The sequence below is a fragment of the Frieseomelitta varia genome, unplaced genomic scaffold, assembly GCF_011392965.1.
Source record: "Frieseomelitta varia isolate USP_RPSP 00005682 unplaced genomic scaffold, Fvar_1.2 scaffold_164, whole genome shotgun sequence".
NCBI classification, from domain to species: domain Eukaryota; kingdom Metazoa; phylum Arthropoda; class Insecta; order Hymenoptera; family Apidae; genus Frieseomelitta; species Frieseomelitta varia.
In genome coordinates, this window is record NW_025109350.1 from 126,358 (window position 1) to 146,040 (window position 19,683).

General features: G+C 34.8%; 2 protein-coding genes and 1 long non-coding RNA gene across 11 annotated transcripts in view; 1 reads left to right on the forward strand and 2 right to left on the reverse strand.

The window, feature by feature from the left end:
- LOC122538465 (patj homolog) overlaps positions 1-4,665 on the reverse strand; it is a 130,733-nt gene extending 126,068 nt beyond the window's left edge. The window contains exons 1-5 of one of the 4 annotated variants that reach the window (XM_043672555.1): positions 4,449-4,637; positions 4,056-4,126; positions 3,552-3,934; positions 3,343-3,468; positions 3,153-3,268 (exon numbers count right to left, since the gene is read on the reverse strand). In XM_043672555.1, the coding sequence (XP_043528490.1) occupies positions 3,153-3,268; positions 3,343-3,468; positions 3,552-3,934; positions 4,056-4,071 (641 nt within the window). In that variant the 5' untranslated portion in view covers positions 4,072-4,126; positions 4,449-4,637. Of the gene's footprint in view, positions 1-3,152; positions 3,269-3,342; positions 3,469-3,551; positions 3,935-4,055; positions 4,127-4,448 lie in introns of all 4 variants that reach the window. The other 3 variants (XM_043672556.1, XM_043672557.1, XM_043672558.1) reach the window with 3 other exon arrangements.
- A 1,478-nt stretch (positions 4,666-6,143) lies between these two features.
- On the forward strand, positions 6,144-19,538 carry LOC122538456. Of its 6 annotated transcripts, XM_043672539.1 has the most exons (20): positions 6,144-6,269; positions 8,657-8,778; positions 9,309-9,394; positions 9,747-10,008; positions 10,238-10,367; positions 10,443-10,594; positions 10,912-11,187; positions 11,615-11,926; positions 12,270-12,365; positions 12,543-12,724; positions 12,755-13,290; positions 13,538-14,103; positions 14,623-14,801; positions 15,037-15,185; positions 15,721-15,867; positions 16,067-16,156; positions 16,973-17,345; positions 17,687-17,856; positions 17,934-18,077; positions 18,615-19,538. In XM_043672539.1, the coding sequence occupies exons 2-20, from the start codon at positions 8,709-8,711 to the stop codon at positions 18,817-18,819; spliced, it is 4,125 nt and encodes a 1,374-aa protein (XP_043528474.1). In that variant the 5' UTR covers positions 6,144-6,269; positions 8,657-8,708; the 3' UTR covers positions 18,820-19,538. The 6 variants fall into 6 exon arrangements, with proteins under 6 accessions (XP_043528474.1, XP_043528470.1, XP_043528472.1 ...); XM_043672535.1 differs by having other exon boundaries at positions 12,543-13,290; XM_043672537.1 differs by having other exon boundaries at positions 12,543-13,290; positions 15,037-15,176.
- On the reverse strand, positions 15,157-17,778 carry LOC122538460. Its single transcript, XR_006308855.1, has 4 exons — positions 17,670-17,778; positions 16,952-17,161; positions 15,676-15,940; positions 15,157-15,450 (listed from the first exon to the last, which is right to left on the reverse strand). It is a non-coding gene; the product is annotated as an uncharacterized LOC122538460 (long non-coding RNA).
- Positions 19,539-19,683: the final 145 nt, after the last annotated feature.

The following is a 19,683-nucleotide window of genomic DNA, read 5'->3' on the forward strand; positions in this document are numbered from 1 at the left end:
GTGGTGCACATCGAGCGTGTCTACAGGGTGTTGCAGAGGTTAACGATCGGACATTAAGAAGAACGTTTTTGGATAATTAAGCAAGCCTAAAGGCAAATGGTGAACATTCGTGGGAAATATTCGTATTTTTATCAATAAAATAATTTAGAGAATTTCAGAGTTCGACGACTGAACTTTAAACAAGAATGGAGCAGTGTTTCGGTAACTAGATAAGGGTGAAGATTTTAATTAATTGGCGGAGGATAGATATTTGTGGGAAATGTTCGTATTTTTATAAAAATAATTTAGAAAATTTCAGAGTTCGACGACTGAACTTTAAACAAGAATGGAGCAGTGTTTCGGTAACTAGATAAGGAAGAAGATTGAAGGAGAATGAAGATTTTAATTAATTGGCGGAGGATGGAAAATTCGTATTTTTGTAAAAATAATTTAGAAAATTTCATAGACTGAACTTTAACAAGAATGGAGAAGTGTTTTGGTAACTAGATAAGGATGAAGATTTTAATTAATTGGTGATGGACGGATATTTGTGGAAAATATTCGTATTTTTATAAAAATAATTTAGAAAATTTCAGAGTTCGACGATTGAACTTTAACAAGAATGAAGCAGTGTTTCGGTAACTAGATAAGGGTGAAGATTTTAATTAACTGGTAGAGGGTCATTTCCCATCTATAGGAAATTTGTATCTTTATAAATATAACTTAGAAAATTTCAGAGATTAACTTTAAGTGTTAACAAAAATTAAATTCTGTTTGATTGATATAGGGAAGATTTAGGGAAGATATTAATAAGACATAAGAGTTGACAACTCTTGAGTTATAATTTCATAGTTGCTTCTATTAAAACCTGAATGATTTTTTTGTAAATTACATGAATAAAAATATTCATGCTATACTGTATTCTATTCAATTATTCAGGAAATAGTAATCGCAAAAAAAAAAGAGTAAAACTTTAAGTAATTGTAAACATTTTACATGTTAAATTCGGTGTAAAAGGACAATAGGATACAACGCTATGTTAAAAATACAAACAATATATTTTCCGCTTCAAGATACGAATAATGAACAAAGAACATGAAACGAATATTTTGTTACAAATTCTGTATTCGATAGATATTGTCTCTCTCAATCGACTAGTATTATATATTGCAAAAATATGGGAGATGAAGAAAAATTTCATGTCATATAAAGTGTACCCTGTACAATCATTTTTATAAATTTATATGTTTGAGAATATTTCGAAAAATGAGATCATATCATTCAAAGTTTATTTTGTTTTTTGCAAATTGTCTATGCTAAGCAGTGCATTCCAAAATTGCACTGATAAAAACAAATCACAATTGTGGTGGTCACACGAAACGAAGCTGAAACCCATATATCCGTCAGATCTTTTATTCCGAGCCATGTGTACATTTTGACACCCCTGCCGATTTTATGACCGCACTATATTCCTTCCACCAATCGTTCGTAACAAAACATGCTCTCTGCAGATACACAATGGGATGCAAGAAATATTTGCACATATGTATACATGATTTTCAAAGGTACGTTTTTCGATCGAACTACCACCAAATCTTTCCCAACCACGTGAAATATTTTTAATAGAAATAAATACCTCGCATTTTTCTCTATATTACATTTTGCTAAATTCTTGTATTGTAATAAATTGAACAACACGTTTAACACAATGATACATAAACGATAAATGATGCTTAAACGAATTTAAATTTTTCTCTTTAGTGACAACCGATAAATTAGTAACTATCTTAATTGACACTCAATGAAAGAAGAAAATATGAATTTTTATAAATCAGAACGATAAAACCGCATTGAATTATGCGGTCAAAGCGAACGTAGTTTATTGTAACGAATTTTTGAAAATTCCTAAATTTTCTTTATATCATAATATATTACATAATATATTCGTCTAAGATACGATTTAATTAAGTTATTTGATTGTCATGGATTATCGATAACTCATATCAAAACAAAACGTGTTAAATATTCGACATTTTTCACGAATATTCGCGATATGTTTATGCTCGAAATGCTATCTCCACACGTCTGTCCTTCGACGTCGATATTAATATTTTCTGTATCTGTCGAGTTTACGTGGCATGAACAAACGAATATTCATGTACCGTGATTCGCATTAATTTATCGACTGGAGCCAAAACAATATTCGGCACGAATATCGAATAATGTAACCGTAACCGCATTTGCGTGTTTCAACAAGAGTATTGAATATCCGAATGATGTTTCAAATCACGAGGCTGTCTCTCCCTATTTCCTGCTATAGAAAGATTAACTTCGTCTATTGAATGGAACCATTATCCAAAAGTTTAGAATCGTTCTATAATTCACGATTAGAGTTTAAGATTGACTTGACTCTAGAAAAATTTGAATTTTAAAGTGTAATCGATATTTGAGCGCTTTTTATTTACAATATCTGATTGAAAACAGAATTTTTCAAAATTAAAATAATAATTCTAAACTATTGGTTAATGATATAATATCTATTAGAAATTGATTGGCTGATTGAATGATTAAGATGAAAATTCTTTTCTTATTTTAATTAAATACAAACTGCCTTTACTTGTAATGCAAGCATTTCCTTGATAACGGAATTAAATAAAAATTGAAAGTTTTTAAAGAGTTTAAAAAGAAATAAGGACCTTTTAACTTAATTTACACGAGCTACAAATATATCTACTTTTTATGAAAGATATCAATTCAATTTGCTCACAAAATGCTTTAAACGATACGCCTGAATATTTATTCTTATAGTAAAGATAATGAATGTGGTAATAAAAATACTCTACATCTTCAAAATCAATTGTAGAATTGTGTTATGAAACATTCCACGAAAGATTCCATTGTTACTTATATAATCTACACGTTATGATGTCATCAATTCAAAAGGAACGCGCGATATATTAATTATATAAACACGACAGAATTTTCTGCAGTTTATAACATGGCCGAATGTGATTCAAAATTACCCAGAAAAGTACGTGTATATATTCTACATATCATGAAAGTAAAACTATCTAACTACTTATTGTGATCTACGAATATTTCGATTAAATAATCGAGCTTGTGATTTCTAATGTTACTGAATAACTAATCCTACGAACGAAAGATGGACTTACCAGCCAGCAATGCCTTTCGGTTGTATCTCCTGCAAGAAGATACCCAGCTCTCCTTTGTCCTTGCTGCGAAGACCGACCACACTAAATCCAAGACTCGTACCTTCTGGTTTATACAACTTGAAGAAAAAAATGATAACACTTAATATCCCTAAATATCAAATAAACGCCACATGAGATATATTCTATTAACCTGCACGGTGAATACTTGACGTCCTCTAGCTGCAGCTTCAATAACTTTCTTGAATTCCTTAGCATACGTTGTTGTTGTAATTGGAGGCATTCCCATAACCTCAGATACAAGACTTGGACTTGTAACCTACCACAAAATGATAGTTTAGTGCTAAATACAAAAAAGGAAGTCAGGAGTGCATTTAAAGCACATACTAAACAAAATTTTACCTGTGCGCTGGTATCCTCGCTGCTGCTGTGCACTAATGGAACAACTGGAACCCTTTGATCTTCTAATTCACTGCTATCTTGATATAGATCTTGATACACATTCGATCCAAGTGGTTGCACTGGTGTGCTAGGGACAGAGAGTTCCAATTGTCCACTGATATTGATGTCAAAATCGCCAGGGATGATAGATGGATGCTGTCCCAGTTGACTGTTCAGTTCGATCAGCGAATCTTGAATCGTCACTATGCTGCGGAATACCGGATCTTCCAGAAGAGAAATCAATGACTTAATATCTTGAGTTGTGTGCATTTGTAGCTTTGGGTCATTGCAATCCTCCACCCTTTCTTGAACGTGCTCCAATAAATGAAGAGCTGTGGATATGTCTGAAAAAAATTATCAATTAATATAACTTAATGGATATTCCTCTTGGAAATGCATGAATTTATAACACTTTTTTTTATTAAAATTGATGCATATGTTTCAATATATTAAATTTGCATTTACCTGCACTTAGAGGCATTTTGTTTTTTGGTAGAATTGCTTCAGTTAAACGAGTATAAAAAGTCTTGTGGATCCTGTAAAAAAACATGCGTTATAAATAAACGTGTATGTTGCTGTAATTACACAGTATATTTTATATATCGTGTATTTTCAATTTAGCAAAGTGAATTTATTAAAATATGTATCTTAACCTCTATAACAGACAGAAATTAAAGAGCGCCGAGTAAAATTCTTAAAATGATCCTTTTTATGCGAGTTAACCATTCGAGCGTTAAAAGAAAGTTCTACAACGTTGTATTAACTATCGTTAACTTTAGCTGCACCATGAATTTATCGTAAATCAATACGTGGTCACTTAAGTGCATCAAATATTAATAAAACTACGATTTTTCTCACCTAAATTCCTTCGAAAATTTGAAGTAGAAGGCAAACAGATCGCGAGTCGATGATTCTCGGGTAATTTCACGGTTAAACACGTAAATTACAATCGATTTCGTGAAATATCACAGGAAGCGTCTAATTGCATCTTGCCATCAGCTGACTGTGCCAAACTATCGAATGCTTGACAGTTCTTGCCATAGGAAAAGAGAATAGAGATCGACTCGACCAATAGAATGCGACCAATATCAGTGCGTGTGAAACGCGGGAAATTTTGAATTTCCACTTCAATGTTTTACCATAGTTACTAATGTCTGATCGCTAAAAAGATTATTTCTGACGATATAATATTAGTAGTAGAATATAAAATTATTTAAATTCATTACGTAAATAAATTTTAAAAATCAAGCGTGCAATGTAAAATAGAAATTATCATATAAATAAGTATGCGAAAGAATTTTAAAAAAAATTTTGATATAAACAAATAATCTGTCTTATTTTATACACTATGATATCATTTCATGTTTTAAATGAGCGTAGAAGAATCTTAATTCCACTTGGGAAAAACCAGAATCGTATATTCACATATAATGATATCATAATAGATTATCTATTCACGGTATTCCACAAGAGATTACATTTTAATTTTAATCGAATGAAAACTTATAACGAACGATTAATTAAAATTATCTTAAGCGTCAAGGTTTAATTTAATTCTAATACCAAACAATTAATTTATAAAAAGGAATTATAACTCCGTTACAATTAACAATATTTTAATAAAAGAATCATTTTCCATTGACCAATGACAAACAAAATTAATTAAAATTACTATGATCATCCGAAGCTGATTTCGAAAAGGAAAACAGATTACTTTCTTTGTGCTTCGAAAATCTGCATAAAAATAAAAATCAGCCTAAAAATAGTCAAGCAATAAAGAACAAATGACATCAGCCCGCATCGACAGATCACGAAGACCACCTATACCAGCTCGTTGTTCATCCTAGTTGACCTCAGGTGGAAATCTCTAATCCATGATTCCGCTACGAGCGACCGGGCGATCGTCCATCGACACAATCAACCCGACGCGACATGGCTGACGCTTTAGTGCATCGATTCTCAAATGAAGAACCACGGGGGGTCGTCCACGTTACTTGAAGATCTCTACAATCACATTAAACCCAACCACAGTATCTAAAAGAAAAAAGTCGTAGATCTCTTTTGATAAAACACAAAATATCTTTCACCCTCTAAAGTGTATCTTATAACTGATAGAAAATAGTTTCAATCGGAGACAAGTGTAGAGGCAAAGATATTATTTGCTAGAATGAGAATGTGACGAGGCTTGAGAACCCACGGTCGTGGCGTTTACACGCACGTCGAACGTTTTCCCGGATGGCCCCACGGAAACCGGACACAATGGAGCTGCTTCCGGTGAGCACAAGGCCAGAAATCGGACGTGGGGATCCCACCGCGCCTGTGTACCACCGGTGGCGTTATCTCTCCTCCGCTGTTCTGCCCCCTATGGCTCGTCTATCCAAGAATCATTCATCGAAACAATTCTTCCAACGGCGTCACCTCCCCTCCCGGCACCGCGACCGGTCAGGTGTTATCCATTATTTCCACGGTTTGCACTGATTTTGACCGTCAGTTTGATTACAGGTGCCATTCGCGTTGGATGAACAATCCAGGTGCATTTTGCCGCGTTTGGCGTTTCAGTCCGCTCGTCAATTATACAGACGGTGCCAGGGAGACTTTCGAGAAGAGGAGGGACCTCTCGTTGCGTGAAATCGTTTGCTCTCGAAGTGGACAGATACCTGAAATTCGTTATTATCGCTGGTAAGTATAATTGATACCCATATGTTTCAATCGAAAATTGTGAATTAAACTGGCTACTCGAAAAGGAGGGAGTTCTGATAGCGACTGAGATTTGAAATGTACTAGTTTCCGATTTCATAGCCTGTAGGACTACAGAAAGTTTTAATTGGAAGCTTTGAGTCAAGAGGGAGATACGATAATGTTTATTGGATTTTCGAAATCTAAAAATCATATTCGCACTCAGTTTTTATTACTTTCTGGCACAGAGAAACGAAAAATTTATAGTTAAAAAGCGTTGACTGAAGAAATTAAAATTTTAATGAAAACGTGAGATTCAGCATTCATGTTTAGTTTTAAACTGGAAAAATCCTATTCATTTCTAATTTTTATGAAAGAGGAACGAAGCAATTTCATTAAAAAAAGTACTGCAACATTGAAATAATTCTAATTAATTTACACGAAAGACTGATCTTCGCATTTATATACAAAAAACTTCTAAAATGTTGTTTGTCAAACAGTTAAATTGCTTCTAAGTGACACAACTAAAACTAACAATTATATTATATTATAAATTATATTATATTATATACAATTATATTATATTATAAATTATAATACTGTGACCTCCTACGAACATAAATATCGCGTAATTGAAGAATATGAAAATTGTTTGAAGCACGCAACAATGTTATCCGCGTATCATCTATTATTCAAGGCATCGTGATAAAATCTCTTTTTTTTTTTTCGTAGCGAGATTACGTCAAAAATGATATTTCCAGGATGCAACAATGTTTCATTTTAAAGAAGGAATATATATTTACGGAATATATAGAAAACGTATCGAAGAAGCTAAAAATTTAATAACGGAAAATTATATTCATTAGATTATATCTTAAATATTAAAAATTCCAACAAATTCCATATTAAACGTGTATTGTAATTAAACTGACGTATGACTGTTGAAACAAGAGCACGATTGTATGAAATTCAATAACATGCAATCACGATATTATTTTAATATGGTAATATAATACATACATCAATGATTCGAAATGACCCGAATGTATAATTTTCTCTCATTGACCGTAACATTAGTCGCTGAGCACCCATCCTCTTTGAACTGAGAACTATAATTATAAAGGCGATAAACCATGACATAATTAATAAGCACCGTTTCTGTAAATGTGTAAAATTTGCATGTGTATCACAATTAATAATTTGCAAATTAGCAGGTTTTCTTGATAAATATTTGTTTTAATATTTATTTAAAACAAACGCCAATTTACTGGAAGTTTAACTTTGATTAAACGATACCATTTTTAAAATAAATTTAATTATGCATTATGATAAAAATATACTTAAACATTTATTAAACGTATTCAACAATATACTATTAATTAATTAATTAATTATTAATAAATAATCCCCAAAGCAGTATGTCTTAAAAAACATTTCTATTACTAGAAGTAAATACTTGAAAGACAAATTGCTGAAACTACTAAAAATATTGAAACATCTTTTCTACTCAGGAGCCCCTACAATATTCAAATTCCTCAGCGACCAAGCATCATGCATTTCTAAAATACCATCCTTTTTATAGTTTCAAACCTCGTGGCACATGCTGTTGTAAGTCTTTTATCGCGTACAAAAAAACATCTCCTATTTTTAACATTGACGCGATACGAAAGCAGAAGCATACCCATGAATTCCTCGTGAAAGATATCAATATAAAACGATTTGACCATATGAAAAAGTAACTTCGAAGCGTGCAAGTGTGATAAAGAAAACGCGATTCAGTCCAATGAACGGTTTCGATATATTCAAAGTGTGTAGAGAGACAGTGGAAGGTTTTATGGAATTCCTGAGTTGCACTCACCCTGAACACCTCCACACGCTCGCAACCCCGTCAACCTTTTCTCTAACGCAGCGCGTGCACGTACACGCAAAGGACCAGCACACGCCCGTAAACCCAACGAACCGTGCTTCCAACTTTCAAGCATTACATTATTAGTTGCTCGGTATCTTTTCGATCACTGTTATCCATGTACATAAACGTTTTCTGCAAAAAGATGGAAATTTTGGAAATTTTAAATGAATTTGATGTAGTTAATCATCATTGATAGCTGCTATAGATGCGTCTATTCCTAATTTAAACTCTGCTATAAAATTAGATAACATTTCGTACTTGCTAGACGATAAAAAAGTTATTCTGAGGACAAGAACAATTTTCAACGTTAGAAGGATTACATTATTTGTAGTAATTTGGGGGTGTTCATTAGTTTTCTTACAGAAACCTGAAACGATTGAATCGTGAATCAAATTATTTTAGAAACGTGAATATTCAGGTTTAAGGCAATCCTTACAAATAATATACTGTACAATATTTTTTGTTTAACACATGATTTCAGAATCTCTCCGTTGGGATGACTACTTGATATCGAGCTTTCATAACACAAAAAGATGAAGAAAACTAACGTATCGAATCTACTACACTCCATATCTGTTCTCGCTACCTTGAGAGTGGTCAATGGTAAGTTATCATGAAAATTAAAAGAAGAAAAATGTACCAACTCACAGTTACCACTTTCTATTCTTGCAATCTAACCCAAATCAAAAAGAAAAGAGAAAGAAAAATTACACAAAAATTCAGCCCTGAATAAACCACTCAGCACTATGAAAAAAAGAATTTCTTTTGCATATCTCATGGATCATATTTGAAAGAATCGCGGCCACGGAAGTTAATGATAGGACGCTGCGTAAAAGAGTGATGTCACTTGCTCGCTTGCGAAATTGCGTTTCGTCCCATTGTATCGCCGTATGTGTCACTTATGACACGAAAAAAAAAAAAGAAAGAAAAAAAATACGCGAACGATAAAATCGTACGCCGTTCTGACGGTGGTCGCTCGCTCGCAAAGGAAGTAACCTGGTTTTTGCCAGAGGAACAGGAAATAATAATATCTATTTACGAGAAAATAAGAGGGAAGCATATAAAAATACCAGCTATTGAACGCGGTATCGCGAACAAACGATAACAAGAGAACTGGCGTGCTGTGTTTTCAGGACAAACAACGTGCAATGGCGGCTTAGGTCGAGTCGTTTACGAGAGACTTCCGGACCAACAACTTCAGGGTTTCGACGACGATGTGGTATAAAACGTTTCGTAAAATATTCATCCATCTCTCTGTGATCCGTGTGGTCGATTTTCAAATATTCGGCCTACTCGAAGGAAACTGTTCGCTCGTTTTTTTCTGACGATAGAATGTAAAGTCTGAAAAAAAAAATTGAAAGGTTGATTTACAGCAATAGCAGAGAGGATAGTCTAGCTTTTGATTAAAATTAATTGAATATTAAATACTGTCAAACAATCAAATATAATAATAAATCAGATAACATGTTTGAAAATTTCAAGCGAGTGAAAAGCAAAGCATTTCGTTCATTTTGTTTGAAAGACAATGATTTAGTATTATGATAATTTCAATCTGGCCAATTTATCATCAGGTACGAGACTCGGCACCGCCATTCAGAGTCTTGGAAAAATGTCAAGAATTATGTCTACGGGATAGAACAGCGACGAACAATTTAGTTCGTGCTTGCACGAGCTTTGATTTCCAACCTGGCAGCAGAATAGCTTCTTTCAGCGGGGCTGCTGAATATGAAGAAAGCACTTGTTACCTAACGAGAGAACAGGCGCAACCAGAAGGAATTGGAAACCTGATGCTAGTGCCAAACAGCGTTCATTTCACAGAAGTTTGTCTTGGCTGTCAGTATTACACATCCTAATAACTCTCGAACATCACAGAGAAACCATAACTTAAATTTCTATGATTTCTTTATTCTTATATTGATAATCAATATATTTTAATTTGAAAAAGTATTGATCATTTTGCAGTAATTTGTGAAAAAGTTATTTCCAATTATTTTGAAAATTTTTAATTCCTACAATTGCTGTTTTAATTAAAAGTTTTTAACGGTTACATTGTTCTGTGAAGCCGATAGAATCGAAAGAGAATGTCCAAATCGGCGTTACGTGTTCGAGAGACACCCCAGGAAAAAACTAAAATTACCATTGACAGATATCAAGGAAGTTAGCGCGGCAAATAGGACAGATTGCGAGGATAGGTATTGTAGAATTTAAAAGAATCTACTTGGGAATATTTCATCGATACACCATAAATTTTATACCATATTTTGAAGATGTTTGAACGAGTTCAGTTTCATTTGCCGATCCGCCACCTATGACACTGCTCTGAGAAGCTGCGCTCTCAGTCGTTTTACCAGAAGAACACATCCTGAATTGTTGGAAGACGATCCGAATTCCGATTATCTCGAAAACACTTGTCTGAATGGTACTTAACAACAATTTCCTCCCAAAGTTTTACTAAATAGTAATAAACTCTCATTAATAGTTAATAGTTAAAATTAATAGTTAAAAACTCTCATTAATAGTTAATAATTAAAATTAATAGTTAAAAACTCTCATTAATAGTTAATAGTTAAAATTAATAGTTAAAATTAATAGTTAATAGTTAAAATTAATAGTTAAAAACATTCAAATTATTTAAGCATTGAGTAGTAAAATTACCGAATTTTTATAGTTTATTGTTTACTAATTATTTTTTACTTTTATAATTACTGATCGTCATTCGATTCTTTGATTCAACAGCGGAACGTCGTTGCGACGGATTAGCGGTATTCGTCAAAGAAGAGAACAAGCGTCTTCGTGGACCATTCGAGGTGGACATTTACACGAATCTTACTCTGGACGAATGTCAAGCCCTTTGTTTAAGAGCTGAGAAGTATTTCTGTCGGAGCGTCGAGTTCGACGAGCAAACGCGGCAATGCGTCATTTCAGAAGAAGATTCCGTATCTCAGAAGGACGATATTGGAATAAGCAGCAGCCCTAGCCATCATTTTTATGATTTGGTTTGTTTAGACAATCGTAAGTATATTAGGTCAACACTTTTGCATAATATCTATTACTACTTTCTCTTCTTTATCTGGCAGACTAGAAATGTAAAGATTGTCAATTTGGCAAATTGTATTGGTTAATTACAATACTATTCGAGCATAATACGACTTATTACCTTACTAGACATAACCAATCAATGTAAATTGATTTATCATGAATCTATCAAAACATCCATTATCATTTATTATGATAAATTGACTGTTATTAATTAACTTAATTACTATCAAAATCCTCGAAGATCCTTCATCATAAATTTGAATGCCAAGATTGAAAAGAAAAGAAATTCCTTAAGGGAATGAAAGCATTCGACTGTCTTCGTGTCCTTGAACCTGGATAACAGTGATACGATCAATTAATACCTTACAACATTTTACCAATACCCACTTACGAAGCGTAGATCCGTCCGTAGCACGTGGCTCCGAATATCCAGACAGCAGCTCCACGTCGCATCTCTTCTCTGATGGACGACGACCAGATACAGCGTTTCAACGTTATCGAAACTCCCGTTTGAGCGGTGAATTTCACTCCGAGATAACTGGACGCAGTCTGAGCGAATGCCTTGACGAATGTCTTCGACAGACCAGTTTCCAATGCAGGAGCGCCGTGTATTCGGAACATTATCACACCTGCCGGCTGAGCCGATTCAATCAGCGTGACGGGCACAGGATCATCTACGATGCGGATTACGATTACTACGAGAATCTTATGCGTGAGTGATGACCACGTTAAAGGCACAACGTCAGTTACATAATAGATTTTTACTCATTTTAATAGATGAAACTTAGAGAAGTAGATTTCTTTAGTTGTGCCTTGAAAAAATGTGAATGTAAGAATGAATAAAAATTCGCAGTTTAATTACAATCGCAGTTTAATTGAATCGATGAAATCGGAAACAACGTACGTCGCTCTTTACGTACAGGATTTTAGTAAATTTGAATCTTCAAAATTCAAGTCCCGGTGCTACAGGTTTTAATTATTTTTAAAATCTTCTCTGAATGATCGTAGAAATTCTGAAATTTACTTATGATTCTGTTGCAATGTTGTATGAATAGATCAATATTTAGATGGAGACCGAGATAGTCCAGGGTACAGACCAGATCCATTAGGGCAAGATACCAATTTCGGCCGGCCTTCTCTAGGAAGACCTGGTAAACCAATAACAACTTCAATAATCTATTACTATACTTCAGTTCTTCGTATTCTTATATATCTCAAAGAATATCTGAGATTAATTCAATAAACAATATATAACTCCAACAATAATAATTATTACCCACGTATATATACATCTATTTAATCCAAACGAATTTCAAATTTCCACGCAGGTTATCCAGAGGATTACGACAAGGGGTTCAGTAGCAGCGCAAAGCCAGATCGATATCCAGATCGATACCCGGATCGTCACCCGGATCGCTATCCAGATCGTTACCCAGATCGTTATCCCGATCGTTACCCAGACCGTTACCCTGACAGATATCCAGATCGATACCCCGAGAAATATCCTGACAAAGATCGATATCCAGACCGTTACCCTGATAAATATCCAGATCGTTATCCTGATAAATATCCAGATCGTTATCCTGATCGTTATCCAGTTGACAGATATCCCGAAAGATATCCTTTAAACGGGCAATATCCAATTGGAGCAGCAGGGGACACGTTTCCTGACCCGGTAGATCGTTATCCTATCAGCGATCGTTATCCTGTGAGCGATCGTTATCCAATGGTGGATCGATATCCATCTTCAGATAGATATCCAATCTCTGATCGATTTCCAATCAGGGGCGGCGATCGTCGTCCTATTCATCCTGATCGGTATCCTATCCCAGATCCTGCGGTAGATAGATATCCAACAAGTGGTAGTAGATACCCCAGCGGGATTGCTAATCGATATCCAATATCTCCGGGTCGTTATCCCAGCGATAGCGATCGGTATCCGAATAGCATAGACCGGTATCCTATTCCCGAAGATCCTCTGGATCGGTATCCGTCCGGCATGGCTGGTGGCAGGCCTCACGTCGATCGGTATCCCATTAGCGAAAGATATCCTGAGAAGGATGTTTATCCGAATCGGTAAGTTGATTGGAATGTTTTCGAGCTTTTAGAAATATAATCAATTTCCAATATTTCTGGAGAAAGTTATGATTTTTATAGACAAAATATGATATGATATGGACTTTTAGATTTTATACTTTTACAAAGAGCATGAATTAGAATGAGCGTTGCATAACTGTTGAGCACTAATTGTAAATCCACTCTCTCGCGTCCATCCTAAATATCCACTCCACACAACCAACATGATTCTCTTTTCCATTCGCAGATATCCACCATCGTCGCACGGAGGATACTCTCCAAACTATCCCGACGACATCTACAGTCCTCAGGGTCACCCAGATCGGAATCACTACAACGTAGGAGGATCCACGCGTCCTTTAGGCTACGGTGGTTACAGCAACGACGGCGGAATAATCGGCGGCGGTTACATAGGCGAAGGTGGAGTGTACAATTCGCGACCTTTCGGTACAAGCGGTGGTCCAATTATCGGTCGGCCGCCCCTCGTGTCCAGATGCGACGAACAGGACAACTTCCGACAAGTAGGGCCGCACACTCGAGTCCGCAAACCATTCGTCAGGCGATACACGACAGCGTCCTCGTTGGCCCAATGCGAAAGGGAGTGTGCCGATGCTAGGGACTTCGTGTGCAGATCGTTCAATTATCGTCCGTACGCTGCTCCCTACGGCGCAGAAAGAGACAACTGCGAGCTGAGCGACCGTGACTCCAGGGACATGGACATGGGCAATCCTGTGTACTACGACACCGGCTCTGATTACGACTTCTACGAAAGGAATAACGGCAGACAAGGGGCTGATGCAGAGTGTCTGGATGGTAAGCGTCGTAGGACACCTTGGATGCCGTCTACGTGGGTCACGTGGAGAAACGTTTACGCTGCCGGTCCATATTACAACCGTTACTGATGCAGATCTGAATTATTGTACAGACATTGTCATCTGGACTGAGCTTAGCAAAATAAATCGTCTGATTTTTCCAAGAGCTACCTCTCTCTTTTTTTTTTTTTTTTGCTTTTTGTTTGGTCACATCCGTTGGTATCGGTTCTCCCTTGGTTTTCTAACGAAGTGGGAGGGTCCTTGAATTTGATGTTGTTACTTAGTTGATTGTAAATTATAATGGCGTAAATCAGTATTATCAGAATTACCAGAGTTGTTAGACTGTAATAATTTAATCAGCGGAATTGAGACACGTGGCTAAATTTAAATTGTAAAAATCTTTATTTAGATTTACACCGCTATAATTTTCAGCTCGTTATTTGTATTTGCCTTAGGTATTTACGATTTGCTAATTGAAAATTAATAGAGAGCAAGTAAATTGTGTTTCTGGTCGTTCTAGTGAGTCAAGTGTGTAGCGAGGACGGGATGGAATTTACTTTGAGGACACCGGAAGGATTCATTGGTCGGATTTACACTTACGGCTATTATGATCGCTGCTTCTTCCGCGGAAACGGGGGAACCGTAAATGTTCTTCGGATCAGTGGTCCCCAAGGTTATCCTGAATGCGGTACTCAAAGAGTAAGAGAATTACTTTTGTCGTTGCTTGCCCAAACATGTACAAATAACATTTCCGAAAGCATGTTTAATATTCAATCATTTTTAAGAGGCTGACAGATTATTTAGAATTTTTAAATTTACTTTTCTGTAGCTTGTCTTTCGATCAACAGAACTCAGCGTAATAATGATATCTTTAATAAATGTTTCGCCGCATGTTAATCTATGAATAGTGATTACATTCGACGTACGATTGCAGTATGGAGACACAATGACGAACATCGTCGTGGTACAATTCTCGGACTATGTGCAAACAGGAAGGGACAAACGCTTCAATCTCACCTGTCTATTTCGAGGTCCTGGCGAAGCTGTCGTCACATCCGGCTACATCGGTGCCGGGTATGCCAGGTCATATCGATTGAGAGACCGTGCCTTGCACCCGGTACACTTAATTAAACAGTCCGATCTGTCATCGAGTATGGAATGCAGAATGTGTCGCATTCACTTAACACGAATCCTGGTGCAAGCACACTCGAGAAATTTATTTTAATATCGAGTTCAAGTTTCATTGTTGAGGATCACTTTGATTCCATTATCTTGAATTTTGAATTATATTTTGTGCAAAATTGAGAAGAGACACTCGTGTGGCTTGTTTCAGTCGATGCGGATAAAACTGATATTTTAAAGAAAGATAGACTTTAGCGAGTAGAAAATTTGAATTTAATTTATATTTAATGCTCCTTTTAATATTTTTCAAAATGGAATTATAGACACCGAAACTGACTGTGAATACTTGCAGTTAACTTTAACAACGAAGAAAAATTTTATTACTTTAATATGAAACAAGGTATTAAAGTGTCTACGTTCTTAATGTTTTAAAAACTAAAAATAAAGATACCTCTGTTTCGATTATGCTAATGAAATTCGCACTTATGTTGTGTAGATCAGGGTCTCCAATTCCAATCGAATATCTTCCAGCGGAAAATACTCTAAGTTCTCGAGTACGTTTGCTGATTCTTTATCAAGGCAGACCTACGACAACCATCGCTGTTGGTGATCCACTCACTTTTAGGCTGGAAGCTCAGGATGGGTACGTAACATTTATCTTTCTTCCCAGTGTATTCTCTAACGTCAATTTTTTTTAGAAGTCCTTAACACTAAAACTACAAATAATCAAAACATAAAACTTTGGTCTGCTACAAAAATAAAAATTTTGTACTGGACTAATCATAAACTTCATTAAAGAAATTGAAATTTATATTGTAATATTTTGTTAATATTTTTTAAAGGTACAATTATGTGACTGACATCTTTGCTACTAATGTCATAGCAAGAGATCCATACTCTGGAAGAAGTGTTCAACTAATAGACAGATATGGGTAAGTGTTGTATAAATTATTATAATTTTTATTCGTTAATAGCTAATCTATAATGTGTAATTTATAGATAGAACATGCCTTTATTCTACTTTTTTTAATATCCAACAAACTATTAATAAATATTTATAGATATCAACACAACAGTAGTATTTAAGGTAAAATTTAATTTTTGTTACTAAAATAATAAAGGAGATATTCTATTTCCACGTGTTCGATAAAAAACATTTGATTGGCTCAGTAACAACAGAATCGATCGAGGTAATGGAACTTTGCTGTTCATGTTCACAGGGTGCTTCCGATTTTAATGGATAAACATCGAGAGTACATAAAGCACTCAAAATATGGCTATTATAATATATTATCATCCACAACCGTGGATGTTGCACAATATTGCAGAAAGTGCATTATTCATTTTTTTTTGTTTAAATTTATACACGGTCTAATATCTTATTTATTTAATTACGTAATTTAATTTGTATCAATTGTATCAAATGCCTAATTCATTTATATCATTCCATCTATCTAATTTACATAATCCGTTTGTTCTGGCCTTGCTATCTTACTGTGCCTAAATTTATTGTACCTCGCTATACCTTGATATGACCATCTGACTCGACCTATATGTTCACCTGACCCACTTAACATATGTAAATATGTTCTAACATATTCTAACATGTCCAGCGTACAGGGCTAATCAATCAGGGCTTATCACAAAACTTTAGAGATTTTCCAGTTTTGTAACGATGGATTAACTCGTGAAAAAAAATTTCGAAAGATAAAATCTTTATACAATACCAATGTGATTTGTTCGCACAGCTGTCCAGTGGACAATTACGTATTCCCCGGGTTGGATCGTTTGAGAGATGGTGACAGTCTGGAAGCGCGTTTCAACGCTTTCAAAATCCCCGAGTCTAATTTCTTAGTGTTTGAAGCGACCGTACGAACGTGTCGAGACGGCTGTCAACCAGCTTACTGTTCCGGTGGTACCGGAAGGAGCGAGCCATCCTTTGGAAGACGCAGAAGAGACGTGTTAGAAAACGATACCATCGCAGAAGAAAATGAAATAAGTACAATAACGGAGAATAATATAAATGACACGTCCCTTGTGTTGAATTCGACAGTCGTTGAAGATGACAGTGATAATGCGGAAGAGGAGGAAGAAGAGGAACATGTGAGAGAAATGATCGAGGTAGGACCCGAAAAGGATGAAACTTATCATACTCTTCATTCTTCTATAGTCATGAAGAAAATAATGCGATCTTTTGTATCAGTTTCACATTTCACTGTCCCCTCTTTCATAATTTTGTTTAAATCTCTATGAAAATTAACTGAATTAAAGCCTTATTAAATTTCATCAAAATTTTAAAAAGTAAATTTCATTTTGTAAACTTCAATACGTGCAACTTGATATATTGTTTTAAATTTTTATATATCACTAAAAGTACGTATATTTTCTTCCTACTTTCTACATTAAAAAACAAATGAATTCAAGAGAAAATAAAAAAAATATTACGTTTAAACGAGTTGCAGGTCTTGGATTCAAGAATGGACATCGACGAAGAAACAATGGTTGAGAAACAAACTACCATTATGGAGAACGTTTGTATAACTCCTAACGAGTATTATGGACTGGTAACAGCAGTCGCGGTGCTCGTAGTACTTCTAGCATCTGTGGTTTTATTATCCATGTTAATTTACAGGTAGATTGCAGATGTCTAATTTCTTCTGAGATGATTGTTTCCATGTTTACCATATCAATTCATGTAAACTGTTTCAGAAAATACGCTTACACGGTAATCACGAAGAACCGTAGAGTTGACAAAGTATGTAATCGAAGCAATCATTCGGACGATGCTTACAGCAGTCGTGCTAATAACTTCTCTTTCCTGAGAACGGGTCTTCAGAAACCGTTTCAATCTACGTATGTAGTTTGTCAAACGTTTATTAACGCTCTTAACATGTTCCAAAGCTCTTAAAAATATCTTCTTTCGAATAAAATAAGATTTAACATTACAATTAATTAGAAAAAATTGTATTTAAATATTGTTTGTTTTATTATTTCAATTATATATGTCTATCTAATAATTGTATATATATTCTTCATAACACTATCAATTCTTATTCACATTTTCAAAAATCTTTTCTTTCTAAAAATTCGTTGTTTCAAGTTTAAGTAAATTTTTACTTTACTTTATGTTAGGAATATTGGTAAATATAACAATATCTCATATTGTCAATATGCCAATCACTATCAAACAGAATTTAAACAGCAATTCAATATATCATTCTGAAAATTATACCCGTATATCCCACTAGCCTATATTCAACCTCGTACAATCAACAATCAGTCAAAAATACGTCTGTCATATTTGATAAATGATTTGATGTTTTTAACACGTTCGATTTATTTCTGAATTTATTACCTGAAAAATTGATGTACCATTCTTCGGATGCACAGGTCGATCTCCCGATCGATGAGCAACGTGATAGGCCAACGAGTGAGCTCATCGTCAACTGCTCTGGAGGGTGCTGTTGGATTGTCATCCAGCAGAAGAACCGGCTTCGACCCCAGTGAACCAATCTACACCGATCCATCATTATTCGAAGTTGCTCGTTGCTCGTCGCCAAAACCTGTCCACGATGACAATTTCCATCTCATGTGAAGATGTCGTGAAATTTCCCTCCTTAACATACGCGTGCTTATTATTAGTCCAATACTTGACTCTTGAAAATAGAAAAAAATAGAAACATCGACAATCAAAAGACATATCGATGATAGATTTTTAACACGACAGTCAAATTGTTCATATTGAAATTGCACGATTCATTGATAGAATTTGATTTCAATGATGCTGAAGTTTAATAATACATGTTACAATGATTCCTTGGTTTTTGAATGATTCGGAGAGACTTTTGTAAGTTTCTCATTTCGCTGAAATCTCTTTCTCTTTTCTGTTCTTTTTCGTGACTTTAAACACAGCTAGTCAAATTCACTGACCACTGCCACCTATGACTGCCATGTCGATAAACTGACATACATACTTTCACTGATTTAGTAGAAAAATGAACAGTTTATCAAGATACGTACTATGAATATGTATCGAGATATGTTACACTTTCGAAGAACGCAGTTTTGTTTGCAACTATGTAATACTATTTTCTTTAAAAAAAATAGGTAGAATCTTGGAATAAAAATACATTAAGTTTAGCAGTCATAAAAAAGAATATTTAAAAAGCAGTTTCTGGCCAAACTATTGCAAAGTACGTCGTCAAATTTGATTATGAAATAATCGAGATTGAAGACCTCTTTTTTACTTAACTTTATATTTATAATTAGAATTGTATTTCCTATATTTCCTATTAAACTGAACTCATAAGTCGATGTTCTCATAAATTTACTATTATTTCCAATCTACGCATTCAGTTTTAAGTTAGCACTATAAAATAAGAGCATTTATATTATTTATACAATTATAATTAGTTTTCGATAACAAGGATCGAAAAAGCTCCTTGTTCCTGTTTAAAAA